Source organism: Gracilinanus agilis, chromosome 3 (assembly GCF_016433145.1).
Source record: "Gracilinanus agilis isolate LMUSP501 chromosome 3, AgileGrace, whole genome shotgun sequence".
In the NCBI taxonomy this organism is placed as follows: domain Eukaryota; kingdom Metazoa; phylum Chordata; class Mammalia; order Didelphimorphia; family Didelphidae; genus Gracilinanus; species Gracilinanus agilis.
The window spans coordinates 319,075,387-319,094,325 of NC_058132.1; the positions used below are offsets into that span (position 1 = coordinate 319,075,387).

General features: G+C 42.0%; 1 protein-coding gene across 1 annotated transcript in view; it reads left to right on the plus strand.

Moving 5' to 3' along the window:
- The window catches only part of MYO7B (myosin VIIB), a 155,604-nt gene that overhangs the window by 96,521 nt on the left and 40,144 nt on the right, over nt 1-18,939 (plus strand). The window contains exons 24-32 of the mRNA XM_044669144.1: nt 2,166-2,293; nt 5,546-5,672; nt 7,299-7,418; nt 9,064-9,237; nt 11,453-11,680; nt 14,264-14,431; nt 16,334-16,451; nt 16,559-16,685; nt 18,160-18,329. Coding sequence (XP_044525079.1) covers nt 2,166-2,293; nt 5,546-5,672; nt 7,299-7,418; nt 9,064-9,237; nt 11,453-11,680; nt 14,264-14,431; nt 16,334-16,451; nt 16,559-16,685; nt 18,160-18,329 — 1,360 coding nt within the window. The remainder of the gene's footprint in view (nt 1-2,165; nt 2,294-5,545; nt 5,673-7,298; nt 7,419-9,063; nt 9,238-11,452; nt 11,681-14,263; nt 14,432-16,333; nt 16,452-16,558; nt 16,686-18,159; nt 18,330-18,939) is intronic.

Sequence of the window (18,939 nt, forward strand, 5' to 3'; positions counted from 1 at the left end):
TCCTTACTCTGAGTACTTAAGAGTTTAAGAGGAAACAAAACTATCATGTATAATAATTAAAGAACCATGTTGGGTAGTATGTGAAAAGTGCTTAATGAGTAATAAAGAAAAGGTTAAATGAGCTTCAAGAAAGGATAGATGGTCTGGGGTAATGAAAACTCTGGATATGAATTTGTTTTAGATACATAGTCTCATTTGTTTTCAAGAAAGACTTCATGGAAATGTTAGATTTGAAATGGGTCTTGAAGAAGTTGTTTGTGAGAACAAACCCCAAAATTGAAAATAGTTTTAGGCAGAAATGTATTAGGTCATTAGCTAGAAAGAAAGTTTTATGTGGACCCAAAACAAGCACCGAGTGAGATCTAAGCATTACTAACAACTCTCTGGCTTCCCTGGAGCATCTCTGAGGTCTGTCTGACCTCTATAGTAAACTTTTTGGGTTAGACAAATTTTTAGCCATATAATGCTAGATTCAAACAATATTAATAAATGATAAATAATAATCCACAATGGATTTGAAAACAAAAATGAGAGGTAGTTTTGTATAATGGATAGAGCTTTAGAATCTAGGGATCTAGATTTTATTCTAGCCTAATCATTTAAAAAATATATTGTTTTAGTGGGGCAGCTGGGTAGCTCAGTGGATTGAGAGCCAGGCCTAGAGACGGGAGGTCCTAGGTTCAAATCCGGCCTCAGACACTTCCCAGCTGTGTGACCCTGGGCAAGTCACTTGACCCCCATTGCCTACCCTTACCACTTTTCCACCTATAAGTCAATACACAGAAGTTAAGGGTTTAAAAAAACAAATGAAAACAAACAAAATATATTGTTTTAATCCTATAAAATCTACCTTCTCCACTCTCCATCTCATCTCAAAAACCCAGACCTAAATATATATATATATATATACATATACACACACACACACACACACACACACACACACATAGTCGGGCAAAACTCTAAATGAACTTCCACATTGTCCATGTCCAAAATCATATCTGCCTCATTCTGCATTTTGAATCTTCTACCTCTCTATACGGAAATGGGTAGCATGTTTCATTATTAGTCTTTGGAACTATGCTTAGTCATTATATTGATTCAGCACAATAATATTCCATCATATTTGCATACCATCATTTGTTCATTCATTCTGTATTATGTGGGCACTCCCCCAAATTTCCATTATTTACTATTTTTCTCTTCTTTTTTTTTTTGAACCTAGGACCTCCTGTCTCTAGGCCTGACTCTCACTCCACTGAGCTACCCAGCTGCCCCCATTATTTACTATTTTAAAAAGAGTTATAAATATTTTTGTGCATTCTTAGAGTTTGTTTTGCTTAGGACGAATCCTTCCTTTAATCTTCATTCCCTCTAATTCCCTGTACTCTCTTCTCCTTTTTTTTTCCTGTTTTGAAGGAAGGAAGAAAGGAAGGAAGGAAGGAAGGAAGGAAGGAAGGAAGGAAGGAAGGAAGGAAAGAAGGAAGGAAGGAAAAAAGGAAGAAGGGAGGAAGGGATGAAGGAGAAAGAAGGAAGGGAGGAAGGGAGGGAGGAAGGAAGGAGAAGGAAGGGAAGAAGGGAGAAAGGGAGGGAGGGAGGAAAGAAAGGTAAATATGAGGGGGAAAATGAGCATGGAGTTGAGGTGGAATGAAATATGAAGGTGAGGGGCAGTAACCGTGAATAGAGAACACAGTTCTCCAACTCAGGAAGACCTGAAAGGGAAAATTAGAGAAGTAGGATGGGGTCCAAATTGGAGAGAATCCACATATCCTCAAGGCTTATATTCTGAGTATTGAACTGCCTCAGGTACTTTTCCAGTTGGGCAAGGGAAAGCAGAACCAGTCCTAGGGTAGAATCCTCATTTAGAGGGACAAGTTCCATGCTGACCCTGGAAACTGAATCAGATTGAAGACATGAGCTCCCAGTTTTGGGGGCTTTTTTTGGCCATACTTACTTTTACACCAGGGTTTATGTATTTGTCCTCCCTCTCCCAGATGTACACAACCTTCCCCCCAGGCCTTCTCCCTAGTCCCAGATGTATGTCTCCTCAGCTCTCTGGCTCTCTGGAGACAGCAACTTTGTCTGGGGGAGAGAATCCTCCAGAAGAGGCTTCCTCTCCTACGTCTCCCCTTTTTCCCTTTTCCTACTTGCATCTTGGGTTTTAGGTGACAAGGAAGCTGAGCAGTGGAGAAGAGACCTTTGAGGAAGAAAGTCCCATCACAGAACGGCCTATGACGAACCTGGAAAAGGTACACTTTATCATCAGAAATGCCATCCAACGGCCCAACATCAGGTGAGTGATCATGAATTGTATTTGCTCAGCTCTATCCCATGCCGGTCTCCCGTGCCAGTCCTAATGCCCTCCTCCTTCCACCTCCCACCTCATGGCCACCATCCTGCAGCTCTATCTCCTTCTTCTGCCTAAGCTTCAGAGTGGTGCTGGGGCCAGCTCATCTGCTTAGGAAAGTGGATAATTAAATTTTTAGGGTGAGCATTTCCACCTTAGAAATCAGCACCTAATTAATTGTTTTATTGACTGTCTAGACTGGTGATGGGCAAACTATGGCCCTTGGGCCAGATGTGGCCCCCTGAAATGTTCTCTCTTGGGCAGTGTGACATTATTCCTAATCTGACGAATACAATGAATAGGATGCAATACAATGAAACTTCAAGAGTTGCCTTAGAAACAGACTGACAGATGAGCATTTCCTTTCCTTTGGCCCCTCTTTAAAAAGTTTGCCCATCACTGGTCTAGACTTAAGAAAGGGATGGAGAAAATGTTAATAATGCAGATTAAACACTTCCTAGCTGTGTGTCCCTGGGCAAGTCACTTGACCCCCATTGCCTACGCTTACCACACTTCTGCCTTGAAGCCAATACACAGTATTGACTCCAAGACAGAAGGTAAGGGTTTAAAAAAAATAATAATGCAGATTAAACTTTAAAATGTCTCAGGTGGACATTTTTTTTCAGAGAGTTGGTTGTTAAACATTTACCAGCATCCTCCTGTCTAGCTTCTTCTTTCCCTGGAAGGCTGGGGCACATAAACCAGAGCAGTTTCCCTGCTCCCTGATATTTAAATACAGGTCATAGACAATTTGGATCTTATAACTGCAAAAAAGCATATGTAGAAAATTGGTATTACATGTAATTAGGAAAATAAAATATCTTTAAAAAAGAAAAATAAAATAAATAAATAAATACAGATCATACTTCATTACAACAAACATTTTTATAACAAAATCATCTGTACTTGCTGATTTATGAGAGGAAAAAATTCCATTTTAAGGCAGGTACATCATATGGTGTCGAGAGCACTGGGCTTAGAATCAGGAAGAGCTGAATTTCAATCCTGCCTCAAACACTTTCTGATCATGGGGCCCTGGACAAGTCACAACTTCTCTCCCCCTCAGTTTCCTCATCTGGAAAATAGAAATAATTAAAGCACCTTCAAAAAGGGTTGCTGTAGGGATCACATTAATTAGCATACTTTGCAAGATATATTTGCTGGGGCAGATAAGTGGCTAAGTGAATTGAGAGTCAGGCCAGGAGATGGGAGGTCCTGAGTTTAAATCTGGCCTCAGATACTTCCTAGCTGTGTGCCCCTGGGCAAGTCATTGAACCCACATTGCAGCCCTTACCATTCTTTTGTCTTGAAATAAATGATTCTAAGCAAGAAGATAACTTTTAAAAAATATATATAAATGCAAACTATAGTTGTTTTCCAGAACAAATGAATTAAGGGGATGTTTAGCACATAGGGATTCTATATTTTAGGAAAGGAGTTATTGTTTGGTCTCTTAAAAAGAAAAAGATTGGGGCAACTGGATGGTTCACTGGATTGAGAGCCAGGTCTAGAGATGGGAGGTCCTAGGTTCAAACCTGGCTTCAGACACTTCCTAACTGTTTGACCCTGGGCAAGTCACTTGACCCCCAGTGCCCACCCTTACTGTTCTTCTGCCTTGGAACCAATACACAATATTGATTCTAAGGTAAGGGTTAAAACAAACAAACAAACAAAACTAACTCCCCTTTGCTTTACAGAGGATTAATTTCCACAAAGCTTTCAGGAAACACAGCTGTGACTCAGTGAGGAATTCCCATTTAACAAAAAATATTTCCAAATATAGGTAATATTCAGAACATTATTAGAAAATATTTAAAAAATAAATTTAAAAAATTAAAAAAAGAAGAAGAATGCCTAGCTCCCAGGGGAAAAGAAAAAAAAAAAACAACACATTATTAGGCCCATTCTTGGTAGCTCAAGAGAACAGATTTAAATAGATGATATAGAGAGGCAGATTTCAGCTCAATCTAAGAAAGAACTTTCTAATAGTTAAAGAGCTATGCCAATGAATCATGTAAACATAGAAAAATGTTTAAAAATAAGTAAATAAAGTTAAAAAATAAAAAGAACTATGCCTCAGAAGGGGAAAAAAACTGCCTGGTGTGGCAATGGGCTCCCTAATCACTATGACTGTCCATTTGGCAGAAATTCCCCACTGGGTAAAAATGTGGATCCAATGAACTCTCAAATTCCATTAACTTTTAAGCTGGTGCAGTGCTATGAATTCTAGGTGAGCCGAGAGACTCGTTCCGTCCCTTACATGTTTCTTGGCCTTGCTGAGTTCTTAGATGTGTGCTGGAAGGGATCTTAGAGGCATGGAGTCCAGCCCCCCTCATTTCACATGGAAAGGAACTGAGACTAGGGAAATTCAGCCACTGCGAATAAGTCAGCATGGATGACTTCCCTAGATCGGTGAGCTGTCCCCTGGAAGAGCATAGAGGCCTGAGGGGATAGGATCTGGGATAAGTCCATTTTGGGGGAGAGAAGAAATGAGTATAAGTTCAGAACAGGGTCCATCTCTTGAAGAGAACAAATTTTAAAGGGATCCTCTTGGTGAAGGGTGTGTGTGTGTGTGTGTGTGTGTGTGTGTGTGTGTGTGTGTGTGGAGGGGCAGGGGAGGAATGGTCAAAGAAGACCTAATATTAGGTGCCAAAGATCTCAGATCCATATCTTGGGTTATGTGCCATCCACCTCCTAGAGTTTTTTTCTCCTTTTTTCATTCTCCTCATCCTCTTTGACTTGACTATCTTCAGAATCATCCTTTCTATGTGACCTCGGACAAGTTACTTCTTACTCCCCGAGACTCAATTTCTTCATTTATAAAATGAGTAGATTGGACTATTCTGATTGGATTGGTCTGTTCTCTCAGGTCTCAACCTTCACTAAAATATTTTTATTTTTTTCTTGGTTATCCATGTATTATCATGCAAAACACATTTCCATCTTGTTCATTTTTATAAATGAATAATCTTATAAAACCAAAACCCCAAATCATATACCCAAATAAACAAGTAGAAAAAATGATATGCTTTACTTTCACTAAAATAAACGATTCCATTTCCTTGGGCAAGACCCTCGAGCCTCTGTGTCTTGGGTGGTAAAGGTACTTGGTCTAGGTGATGGCTAACGGTCCGCAATTCGTCGTCTGTACCCGCCATATCACCGGCTCCATGCCCACTGCTTGTGTGCCTCTTACAGAGATGAGATCTACTGCCAGATCTGCAAGCAGCTGTCTGAGAACTATAACAAGAGCAGTTTTGCAAGAGGCTGGATTCTACTGTGCCTTTGCCTTGGCTGCTTCCCTCCTTCGGAGAAGTTTATGAAGGTACGATTTCCTGGCCTCTGAGGAGGTAGGGAAGAGGGGGACCAAAGAGCCCAAGACCCTGGGATTACTTGGCACTGTAGTACCGTAGAGATGAAAAATGGCTTTAGAGTCAGAGGACGGAGGCTCGGATCCTAGATCCATCGTTTACTCTCTGTGTGACCCTGAACAAATCACCTCTGGGCCTCAGTTCTCTCATCTACATATCAAGAGGGTTAGAGTGGATAATTTCCAACACATCATCTAGCTTTGTTTTGTTTTTTTAAACCCTTACCTCCTGTCTTAGAATCAATTCTAAGACAGAAGAGGGGTGAGAGCGAGGCAATCAGAGTGAAGTGACTTGCCCAGGGTCACCCAGCTAGGAAGTGTCTGAGGCTCAAATTGAACCCTGGTCCTCTCAACTCCAGGCCTGGTGCTCTATCCACTGTACTACTTAGCTGTCCCTCATATCCAGTTTAAAATTCCATGTTCCAGGAGGTAGGTGGGTGGCTCAGTGGTTTGAGAACCAGGCCTAGGGACAGGAGGTCCTAGGTTCAAATCTGGCCTCAGATACTTCCTAAATAGCTGTGTGACCCTGAACAAGTCACTTAACCCCGATTGCCTAGCCCTTACCACTCTTCTGCCTTAGAGCTAATACACAGTATTGACTCCAAGACAGAAGGTAAGGGTTGAAAAAAATAACTAATTAATTAATAATAAATAAAATCCCATGTTCCTATGAGAGAGAGGACTCCACAAATCCTGTGGGGAGGCTATAATCAGCCTTGGACCCAGATAGGAATAACTTGGAATGTTATTTGGCTGTCTGAGAGAGAAAGAACAAGATTCAAGCCATGAAAATTAATTTTAACATTGTAGAATATAATTAAGAAGGTCATTTCCTCTCCCTCCTTCCATCATCCCTCTGAAAGAATCATGCACAATCTAAAAAATATATAATAAATAATAAATGAATGAATGAATAAATAAATGAAAATCTAAAATTGAGAATCAGTGTAGAATATTGGAATTGGCCTAGAGCTCAGGAGAGGCCACCCAGGGTCCTCAGCTCCTGTCAGGGCCCTGTTCTGTGATATTGGAGAAACCATTCAAACTCTGGGCCTTGACGTCCTCCTCAGCTAAGCAGGGATATTGATTCCAGAACTGACTACCTCCTGGAACTGTTATGAGGATAAAACAGCATCCAAGACCTTTGAAATGTTCTCTAGGCACTCTCCAAACACCCAGTATAAGTTACTTGGATCAGAGGGGGGCCCAGTGGAGAAAGCACTGGACTTAGAGTGGGGCAGACCCAAGTTCAAACGTGGCCTCAGATACTTACTCCATGTGTGACCCTGGACGAGTCACCTAACCTCTATTTGTCTCCATTTCTTCATCTGTAAAATGGGGATAATGAGGAGACTTATCTCCCAGGATTATTGTTAGGATCAAAGGAAATACTCATTATAAATGGCCCCTAGTAAGCCCTCTGTGAGTGTTAGCTCTCTTTATTCTTGTGTTAGCCACCCCTCTCACTTAGCCTCTCAAGAAGAAAATAGCCCTGGCTAGAATGGAGAATTTCATAGTGAAGTTCTTGACTTGGGCTCTGGGGAGTCTTTAATGTGGCCCATCTTTCATCCCTCACTCCAGTACCTGCTCAACTTCATCAGCAAAGGGCCCACGGGCTACAGAACTTTCTGCAGCGAGCGCCTGAGGCGGACCTATGCCAACGGAGTGAGGACCGAGCCTCCCAACTCCCTGGAGCTCCAGGTAGGAGCCGGCCTCTGAGACGGGCTTGGGGCTTGGGGAGGAAGGAGAGGTGGGCACAGACGGCATCTCCGTGGTGGGGGAGAGCTGGGAAAAGACAGCCTCCTCATGTGGAGGCGCCTAGACCAGAAGGCCCCACCACACATTTTCCCAACCATCATCGGGGAGTGAGGACCAGGCCAAGGAGGAGAGGGAAGAGCAGCCCCACGGTCTCTTCTGCTCCTGGGACCTCCGCCGTGTGTCCTCACAACATTCATCATTTCCCCCAAGGTGAATCCCCTGCCCAAAACCCAGCGGAGGAGCCACAGCAACTTTCCATGGTTTCTACCTGTGAGGAGGAGGAGGAGGGCCAGGGTGTTTCCCTAGGGTGGGTGGTCCCCCAGATTTTCAATCAAGTGTTATTAAGTGTCTGCCGTTCACCCTGCACTGTGCTAGGTACTAGGGACACAAGTACAAAGAATAAAAACTATCCCTGTTACGGATGAACCATGATGACCAAAGAAGAGCCTGGCCACTGAAGCCCTGGCTCCTTTTCAGCCGGGTTGTTCTGAGTCATCAATTAGGCAAATTACAGTCATTTGGAGGCCTACCACCTCCATAATGAAGTACTCTACCTACCACCACACCTTAATAACAGTCACCATCCCTTAATTAAGTGGACCGATGAAGAAGCAAGTGTCCACCTCCTGATAGAGAGGGGATGCAAAAGGACACATTCATTTTTGGACATGGCCGGAGAAGGAATTTTTTTGACCATATGTATTTGGTGCGCAGGGATTGCTTTTCTTTTCTTTTTAAATTGGGAGGGGAAAATTATTTATTAATTGAAAAAATAATAGAAATTCAAGAAATCTTGCAATTAGAACCTGGAAATAGCCTAAATAAGAAAGAACTAAGCACTAGAATTGTTATTTAGCACATATACTCAATAGGTTCCTATTTCTTAAAAAATGCTCCAAGGAGATTGTAAGACACATTTGTCCCCCTCCAAAAAAAAAAAATCCCCACGAATTCCACCTCACCTTGGCAGAGCAGAAGTACACAGTCCCTTCAGAACCCGTGGCCCCAGGGATAAAAGATGGAGTTCTGGGCCATCTGACTTGGGAAATTCTGGAGAAGTCTCCGAGAGCAGTCTGGAATCTACTAAATTCTCAGGGAAGACGAGAGTTTTGTCAAACTTCTTGCCTTCTCTCTGGGGTCATCAGAAGGGTCATCAGATGGTCCTCCTGGGTGCAGGGTGCCCCGCCACTCCATTTGACTTTTCTTCTGTCCGCTATGACCATAATTCCTCTCTATCCTGACCTGTTCCAGTTCCAGTGCAAAGTGTCTGCTTTGTGGAAGGCTATGGAGGATATGGAGATGTGTGAGATGGGAGAGTTGACAGTTGAATATTCACAGACAATAGGAAAATGGGGCAGGAGAAGTCAGTGGCGGGTGGAGGAAGCCAGCTCTGGGCACTGTTGATGAGGTAATGCCTGCCCATGAGCAAACGAAAGTCCTTTCATGATGAGAGATTTACAGAACTATTCACAATGCACAGGAGTATGTGCATGCTGGAAGCATCCTGTCAGGGGTCTTTGGCCTCAGATCCACTCAAGAAAACAGAGAGGGGCTCCCAGTCTAGTCTTCTCTGGGGACTTTCTTACAGGCAGTCAAGTCCAAGTCCCATATTCTTTTCAACGTCACCCTGATGAATGGGGAAAGCCTGACGCTCACAGCCGACTCTGCCTCGTCGTCCAGGGAGGTCTGCCAAAATATCGCTGATAAACTGCATTTGAAGGATCTCTTTGGGTTTTCCCTCTACATTGCCATATATGACAAGGTAATACATTTATTTCACACATACACACACACACACACACACACACACACACACACACGCATCCTCTTCCTTTCTCCGAGTACAGACTCACAAAATCTAAGAACGAGAAGGGGGCTTGGCGCTTACCTAGATTTCCTCAAACACACCCTTCCCTCCGACTACCAGACATTCTGTGCCCAAACTCCCGTGCTCTAAAGACAGACACCACCTGCCAGTCGCCACCCGTGTAGGGACCCACAAATCCCCCATCCTGAGGATTCCTGGCCAGACACCATCACATCCAAGCATCCTCGGGTCCCAGATGCTTGCATTCTCTCAGAGACCTGTATTTACACACACACACACACACACACACACACACACACACACACACACAAACACACGGTGGCACCCAAAGACCTTCCTCACATTTCCATCTTCTCATCTGCCCCACGGACCCTCACACCCAGATTTCCATCCTCAGCTACCCCCGCCCACAGAGGCACAGCCATATTTCCATAGGACCCCTACCAAATTGTCTCCATACTGTTCTATCCAGAAATACTAAGTCAAGTTCATCTTTAGGCAATACATGTGGGTGTTGTGACCCTTATATGCTCGTCAACCTATTTGCAGACAGGTTATTCTCCCTCTGAAAAGAGGGGCAGAGAGACATCTCTGGCCATGAGAGACCAATTGCAGTATCTAGTTTGACTTTAGATGATCAGACTAAACAAAATCCTGATGAAAGAAAGTCAGTCCTGCTGTTCAGAACTTGTCAATGTTTGATTCTTCAAAAGTGAATGTTTCACAGAATTTCCCGATTGATTCATTTTTTTAAATTTCTTTTTTGAGCTCATTACAGTTGCTCAGATAACAATCCTCTTTCTAAGGCTTTAATACACATCCCTTGTCTGAGCCTCAGTTTTCTTATCTGTAAAATGAAGGGCTTGACTCTCTGACATTTCAGTTCTAACCTTCTATAACTGTGACATTTGATTTTGAATAGACTGGAATGAAATATCTACAGAAGAGATAGACTTATGTAGGGAAAAGCCCCTCACTGTCTGGCAAAAGTATTTCTTTTTTTGTCCTTTAAATTTTACCATGAGATAGTCATTCCTTTGAATTAAGGCCTCTCTCCCTGTGAAAATAGCCTTCAGAGGGCAGCACATTAAGCCACTCTCAGTCTTTCATACATTAATATCAACTAATTTTTCAAATTCTTTCAGGAGAGCAGTTTTTGACAGAGAGAAAGTGACAAGAGTTGGAAAGCAAATGGGAAGAGTAGGTGGGGAGCTGGCAAGGAGCAGGCCATTAAATTTTAAGAGATGTGTTAAAATTGCAAGGGGAAAGGCCTTGGAGACAAACCTCACTTGGAAATTATGTTTAAGTCAGTTACACATTTTGTGTGTGTCCTTTGTACATCCGTGTATGCCATGCATATGTGTGCATAAGGGAGGCAGGATGATAGGGGGGACACAACCCTGGATCTTAAGTTCCAATCCCCGGGTCAAAATTCTAGTCCTGCCACATTCTAACTGTGGAACTCCTCTTCTATTTTTTCTCTTCCTTCCTCTCTTTTTCTTTCTCTCTTTCTTCCTATCTCTCTTTCTCTTTCTCTCTCTTTCTTTCTCACACTCTCTATCTCTTCCTCTTTTCCTGTTGCTTTCCATCTCTTCTCTCTTCCTATCTCTCTCTTCCTCTCTCTCACACTCTTTCTATTTCTTCCTCTCTCTTTCTTTCTCTTTCTTCTTATCTCTCTTTCTCTTCCTCTTTCTTTCTCACACTCTTTATCTCTTCCTATTTCCATCTCTTCCTGTCTCTTTCTTCCTCTCTCTCACACTCTATCTGTTCCTCTCTCTTTCTTCCTCTCTTTGTCCTATTCATCCTCTCTTTCTTACACTCTTCCTCTTTCTTTCTATCACTTTCTCTTTTTCTTCCTGTCTCTCTCTTCCTTTTTCTCTATATGTATCTTAAAGATGTATATGTATATATGTATATGTATATGTATATATATATACACACACAATGAATGTTTAGAATTTGGAGCTTTAAATCCAGTAGGTTTTTTTGCCATTTACATATGGTATATATGTATATGTGTGTGTGTGTGTGTGTGTGAGAGAGAGAGAGAGAGAGAGAGAGAGAGAGAGAGAGAGAGAGAGAGAGAGAGATGAGAAAGCTATGAATTGTTGATGTTTTCCTCCTACATGTGAGATTCTCTGCTACCCAGGTCTGGTCATTAGGTGGAGGGCATGATCATTTGATGGATGCCATCTCCCAGTGTGAACAACTGACCAAGGAGAAGGGTGAAAGTGAACGCCAGTCCCCTTGGCGCTTCTACTTCCTAAAAGAAATCTTCACTCCATGGCATGACTCCAAGCAGGATTCTGTCAGCACAGAACTCATTTATCACCAGATTATCCGAGGGTTCCGGTATGGAGAGTACCGCTTTGAGAAGGTGAGAAAATTTTTTGAAACAATCAATCAATCATTCAATAAGTATTTATTAAGACAGCATGTACATATGTAAACATAGTGTTGTGGATAGAGTACCAGTTCTGAAATCAGGAAAACTCATATTCCTGAGTTCAAATCCAGCCTTAGGCACTGAGGAAGTCATTTCACCCTGTTTGCCTCCATTTCCTTATTTGTAAAATGAGCTAGAGGAGGAAATGGCAAAACACTCCAGTTTCTTTGCCAAGAAAACCCCAAATGGGGTCATAGGAAGTGAAAAGATAAAAAGGAAGGAAAAAATGCTTTTGCAGATGTTTGTGATTGACTCTGCATAGCTGGGTTGGCTCATGCATGGAACTGAATAGGAAAGGTTCCAAAGTAAGGAAAGGATTTAAGGGGACTCTGGAGTTTGAAGGGGGGGGCGGGGTTCCTGTCTCTTCCTAGCTGGGTTAATGAACTTTGTTGGAAGCAATTGGCCCAGTTCCTGAGATTTCTCCTATCAACCATCCTGTCTCCGAGGGAGAGATCAGATCCATCCTGATTTCTCCTATTTCCTTGTCCTGATTCCTGTGTTCCAATGTCCAAATATATTTCATCTGTTACTGAGAAGAAGCCAACCTGAGCTGAGAGTGATCTGTCTGTCTGAACTGAGGCCTCACCCATCTTTGGCTGGACCCACCAGGTTGACTTTGCCATTCCCTTCAACATATTCAACCTATCTATCCAACTGAACTATAATCAAGTCAACCAACAGTTATATTTGAGGGGCCAGTAGCCAGAAAGCTAGATAGGAATTTTGGGGTTCAAGGCAGTTAGAGTAGATTAAGGAGAAGCAAGACCCAAAGACAGATCTGTGAGGATCTCACAGATTGGAGGGAGGAGATTAGAGATCTAGTGATTAGGGAAAATCCCTGGCCTTCCTTCCTTTCCCTGTGTTGAACTTTGAAATAAACCTATATGCTTTTTTTTTAAAACACTTGTACTTCGGTGTATTGTCTCATAGGTGGAAGATTGGTAAGGGTGGGCAATGGGGGTCAAGTGACTTGCCCAGGGTCACACAGCTGGGAAGTGGCTGAGGCCGGGTTTGAACCTAGGACCTCCTGTCTCTAGGCCTGACTCTCACTCCACTGAGCTACCCAGCTGCCCAAAACCTATATACTTTTATAAAACCCAAATAGCAGTCAGATTGCATTTCAGCAGACAATCAGGTGGCAGGCCTACCAGACTGGCCCACAGCCTGCTACAGACAGAGCAACATACTTTCCTAGATTACCGTCAATCTAGGACAAGTAACTCACTTATTTCAGAAGAGAGGACAGACTGAAATGATAGAACAACAACAAATGTATGTATGTGTGCAACTACATAGATAAACACATACATGTAGCATCCCCTCTATCTCCCTTTCTGAACTTGCTCTTGCACTGACAGGTTGGGTCCCCAAAAAGGGGATTACTACCTTGAAATCTAAGGCTAACTCTGTGGATAACTTCTCACAATCCCTCACCAGGGTACTTCTCATGAACAATACACCAATAAATTCGGTTAGTTCTTAGAGTCACTTAGTCAACAAACATTTATTAAATACCTACATGTTCAGGCACCTACAACTATGTATGAAGAAGATAGACAGAATACGTTGGAGATAATCAATGTAAGGAAAACATTATCATGAAGGAGGATCAGGAAAGGCCCCCAAATAAAAGGTGGGATTTCAGCGAGGATTTGAAGGAAGACAGGAAGCAGAGATGAAGAGGGAGAGCATTCCAGGCCTGGGAGATAGCCAGTGAAAATACCCAGGCAGGAGATGAAATGCCTTGTATGAGGAAGAGCAAAGAAGCCAGTGTCACTGTCACTGGACTACAGAATACATGGAGGGAAATAAGGTGTAAGAAGATTAGCAGGTAGAAATAAGCCAGGTTAAGAGAGATTTTGAACACAAGAGGATTTTCTACTTGATCCTGGAGGTAATAGGGAGTCCCAGGAGTTTAACGAATAGAATGGTAACACGGTCAGATGTGCCCTTTTGAAATATAATTTTGACAGCTGAGTGAAAGATGGCCTAGAGTGGGTAGACACTTGAGGCAGTTATCACAACAGTCCAGCAACAAGGTAGAGCCTGGGCCAGAATGGTGACAGTGTCAGAGGACAGAAAGGGGTATTTCACTTGTAATAGGGCCAGGACTTTTGTCAGACCATCATTAAATTTGGAATCAGGACCCAGCAATATGTCTGAGTCTATAAGAAGTAATTGCTATCTGAGCTGGAGATCCTGCTTAATGCATTGTCTTTTTCTGATGGAGATTGTTTGAAAGAGTGGATGGTCTTATTAAGAGGCAGAGGGATGGATCAAATGGCCTCTCCAAGTCATATTTCTTGCTGGTATTTCTTCCTGCCCTATTTCCACATTCTTATTTCCACTTATTTCCAAATTCTACTTCCTTAGGGGTTAAATGGACCCAGTTCTGATTACAGGGAATATTGGTGAGCAGCTTAATTGGGTTGTACTGAATGTGGAGCCAAAGAGGGGAGGAGAACAAGGCTTTTGGAGGAAATGAACTTTTTAATTCCAATTGAACTTTTACAGGAGGAGGACCTTGTGGAGGTGGTAGCCAAACATTGCTACATTGAATTTGGGAGCTCCATCCAGAACAGTAACATCCAGAAGACTCTTTCGTCCTGCATCCCTGGGAAAGTGCTCAAGACAAAGCCACAGGAACAGTGGGTCAACCTTGTAACTGCAGCCTGTGCAAAGGTCAGAACCTCCAAATGGCAGTTCTTTTCCAATTCAATTCCAACAAATACTTTAACACCTGCTATGTCTTGGCCACTCTGGGGAGTACAGTGATGATGCGACATAGTCTGCCCCCTGAAAGAGCTTAAAGTCCAGGACGGGAGTTGAATGACAGATGATGTAACAAGCATATCTGTGTTCAGAGTGGAGGAGAGATCCCTGTGGACTAGAGAAATCCAGGAACTGTTCATAGAAGTAATAAAGAAAAGAAAGGAAAAATATAAGCCGTGTGAACATCTCTGCTATCATTTTCTCTGCTAGAAAAGTGTAATGTGTCTTTCAGACTCACTTGGACCTGGTCAGGGGAGATGCCTAGAAGTCTTCCATGGTATGAGCCCGAATCTAGAGAGGCCATCCAGGCATGGCCCATAGTGCTAATATCTTAATTTTTTAGTTAAATTTGGTTATTAGTTAAAATTAGTTAAAATTCTATTAAATTTATTAAATTATTAATTTAGTAAGCAAGACGTAATGCTATATCATTCATGGAAATAAAGTCTATTATCAAGTTAGCTAACATGAGGTAACAAGGAGGCAGGAGGGGTATCCAAGCTCTGGAAGTACAGGTCAGCAGTCTTACCAAGTCAAGACCCTATGGATAAAACAGGAAAATGTGGTCTAAGGTCAGGTTCAAGAGATCAAGTATCCAAATAGCTTTGAGCCTGAAAAAAGAGCTGTTTCTAATTTGCTTCTCTTCACCCAGCAAGTTAGAGTCCTCTGAATACCTGATTTGAGGCTAACCCCAACTTCTTATTTTCTTGAATGAACTTGAACTCTGGACAGCCCTGGGATGCCCACATGAGAAAAAAAAAACCCTGTATTTGTATAGTCATAGACAGGAAGCACATTGAGGATCACAGCAGTTTTAGGTCTCCTAGAGTAGTAATGAGGTAACTTTTTTCAAAGGCACTAGTCTACAAGGGAAACATAATTCAAGGTTAGCATGTGGGTAAAATGTTCTATTGATCTACTCCCAAATATATATATATATATGTACATATATATATTATATAATAATATAATTAATAGGATTTGTTATAAATATGCAGTGTTAGAATAAATGTGTTTATCCAAGAGAAAAATCTCACATTAGGTATGTCCAAAAATCAATCTTATTCTTTTTTCCCCCTCTCCCACCCTTCATTGCCTTCAAGAATAGAAAATAAGATTCTGTCGCATAAATCTAACAGAAAGATAGACTTCACTTCTATGTTTTTTTAACCCTTATCTTCCATCTTAGAATCAATACTGTATATTGGTTCCAAGGCAGAAGAGTGGTAAGGGCTAGGCAATAGAGGTTAAGTGACTTGTCCAGGATCACACAACTAGAAAGTGTCTGAATTCAGATTTGAACCCAGAACCTCTTGTTGCTAGGTCTGGCTCTCAATCCACTGAGCCACCTCACAAAAGGTTTTTAAATCCATTTTTTGTTGTTGATTTTGTAAGTAAAGACTTAATGTACTTTTTGGTACTTGTTCCACAGACTCAGTGAAATTCACACATTTATTTAATCATTCATTCACTCAACAAATATTTATGGAATGATTTTTATGTACCAAGCACTCTGAGAGACACAGGCATTTTTAAGCTTCCATTATGACTTTGTACATTACAGGTATGAAAACTCCATAAAGGGTTTTATGTGGCCCCCATGATGGAGTTTTCCTATTTGCAATTTACAAGGTCATAATGTATGCATAATAAATCCCTGTGTCTCTCAGAGTGCTTGGTACATAAAAGTCATTCCATAAATATTTGTGAGGTGGATGAATGTTTGAATAAATGAGCTACTGACTGAATGAATGAACATGTAGGCAGGAATACCTCTGCTGGGTATCCCAGATGTTTTTTTCTCCATTTTAGGCTTCCTACATACAAAATCGCTCCTCTCCACTGTTGGTAAAGCAACAAATTGTGGATATGGTTTATTTTCAGTGGCCTCTACAATTTTCCAAGTTTTATGAAGTTACCAACATTTCAGGTAATGATAGCTAATTGGGAAGGGGAACAGGGAAGAAAAAGTTGGGGAAGGACTGAGGCAGGGCGCCATTCCTCAAGTGTTCATAAAGAATATCTTTCTATTTCCAGGGCCCAACCTGCCCAAGACTGAACTGATTGTGGCCATTAACTGGAAAGGTCTCTGCTTCCTCAACAAATCAGAGAAGAAACTTTTGGATCTCTCTTTCCCTGAGATTACTGGCATAGCCACCAACAGGTTAGTACCCTAAAATGAAAAAAGGTCTTTTACCAACCATGTGCTCTCTGGAGTGGCAAGACTATATTTATTTAATATTTATTAAATAAAAAATATTTAACCTCTCCGGATCTCAGTTCCCTTAGCTGTAAAATGAAGGAATTAGACTAGATTAGCCCATCGATAAATATTTATTAAGCACTTACTGTGTATTAGGTACTATGTTAAGTATTAAAGATATAAATAAAAACAAAATGAAAGATGGCCCCTGCCCTTGAGAAGTTTACATTCTTATGGAAGAAGGCAACACATAAAAAGGGATCTGAAAGGTGGGAAGGGAAGAGAAGAAGGTATTTGAATTGGGCATGGCTATGACTAAGTCTGGAGAATCAGGGATAGCTGATCTGGTGCCCTTCCCCAAATTGGAGGTTATGGAAAGACTCTTTGGCTTTCCCTCACTGAGGAGTGCCCAGAACCCTCACCCTACTCATCATTACCCCCAAATAATTACCCTTTATAGTATCTGAAAGCCTGCCTTCTAAGCTTCATTTCTTTGGCTTAATCACTAACTATCCAGACTTGTATTAAAATACAGATACTCTAGGAAGGGGTGGTAATACCTTTCCACTGCTTCTGGGGGAATAAGTTGATCAGCATTTCCATCTTGCCTAGGACAGTTGTGGCAATATCAGGGTATTGGGCACTGAGATCCTGGAAGGCAGAGGATGCTGAAATAAGGACTGGTGGATGAGGAGCACACATTACCAAAGTTGGCAGTTTCATTAAGGGCCAGCCCTTCTGGTGGTTGATCCCATTGGTCTTAGCCTCCTCAGTTACTTAGCATCCATTCTTCTTTTTTCCCTTTTAAAAAAGAAATTATTTGGTTCTAATGTTTTTAAAAATTTTGAGTTCCAAATTTTCTCCTTCCTTCTGGGTTCTTGCCACTCATTGAGAAGGCAAATAAAAGGCAATCAATTATACATGTGAAGTCATGAAAAACATATTTCCATATTGGCCATGCTGCAAACAAAAAAAGAAAGAAAAAAAGTATGTTTCACCTGCACTTGGAGTTCATCAGTTCTCTCTCTAAATTTTCACATGAGTCCTTTGAAATTTTCTTTTATCATCGTATTGATGAGAATATTAGTCTCCATATCTTGTAAACTCATTAGAAATTTCTTCACTCCCCAAGGCTAGTCCCACAGGTCCTCCCACTCACTGTGTTTTCTCTGGATGGAGGCACTTAGGAGGGGAGATGATTATAAAACAGCTGTCTTGCTATTCTGTCCACATAGAATATATACCCTCCCTAAAAGATGCCTCCACTGAAAGAGGGAGAAGGTTTCCTGTCTTTTAAAGACATGAAAAAATGTCTTCCTCAATCTCCATTTGCACAGGCGTTCATCATACAGACTGGATAATGGAGAGTAGTCTTCTAACTCTGAGGTCAGGCGTGGTCCTTGGCCTTAGTAGTGATCAGTGCTCTTACCCACAGGGCATTCCAGGTGTTGAAGCAGAATTTCATCCTATCTACCCTGAAGGCAGAAGAGTATGTCTTTACCTCTAATGAGAGTGTGGCCATCGCAGAGCTGGTGGCCATGTTCCTGGAGGGTCTGAAGAAAAGATCCATATATGCTATGGCCATGAGAGATAAGAAATCTACAGGTACCCTGGGTCCAGCGAAAAGGGGAGAGGAGTGATGTGCTGGGGAGGGGGGCAGGCCCTATAATGGGCCAGTTGATTTCATGATGCTGGTTGAAGCTGTCTTAGTCTGGTGGGCAATTGGGATGAAGGGGAAGAATTGAAGGGGATGGGGAGTGGGGAGCAGTGGGAAATCCAAGTCAGGAAATTCCTGACCAGGTAAGAACCAGAAGAAGCATGTTAGTAACCAATAAGGTTCATGGAACTGATGGGTCAGAAGTCTTTTTTGTTAGAAATAAGGTCACAAATAGCATCTGTGAAGTTGGAAGCGGTCTAGAGTAAGGCCAGGTCTTTGGAGCTGGGATATAGAAATTCATTGCTGAAGTCAATTTAACAATTCAATTCAAGAAGCATTTTTTAAAGGGGCAGGTAGGTGGCTCATTAATTGAGAATCAGGCCTAGAGATAGGAGGTCCTGGGTTTAAATCTGACTGTAGACACTTCCTCTAGCTATGTGATCTTGGACAAGTCACTTAACCCCCATTGCCTTAGCCCTTATCACTCTTCTGAGAAAAGAAGGAAGGAAGGAAGGAAGGAAGAAAGAAAGAAGAGAGGGAGGGAGGGAGGGAAGGAAG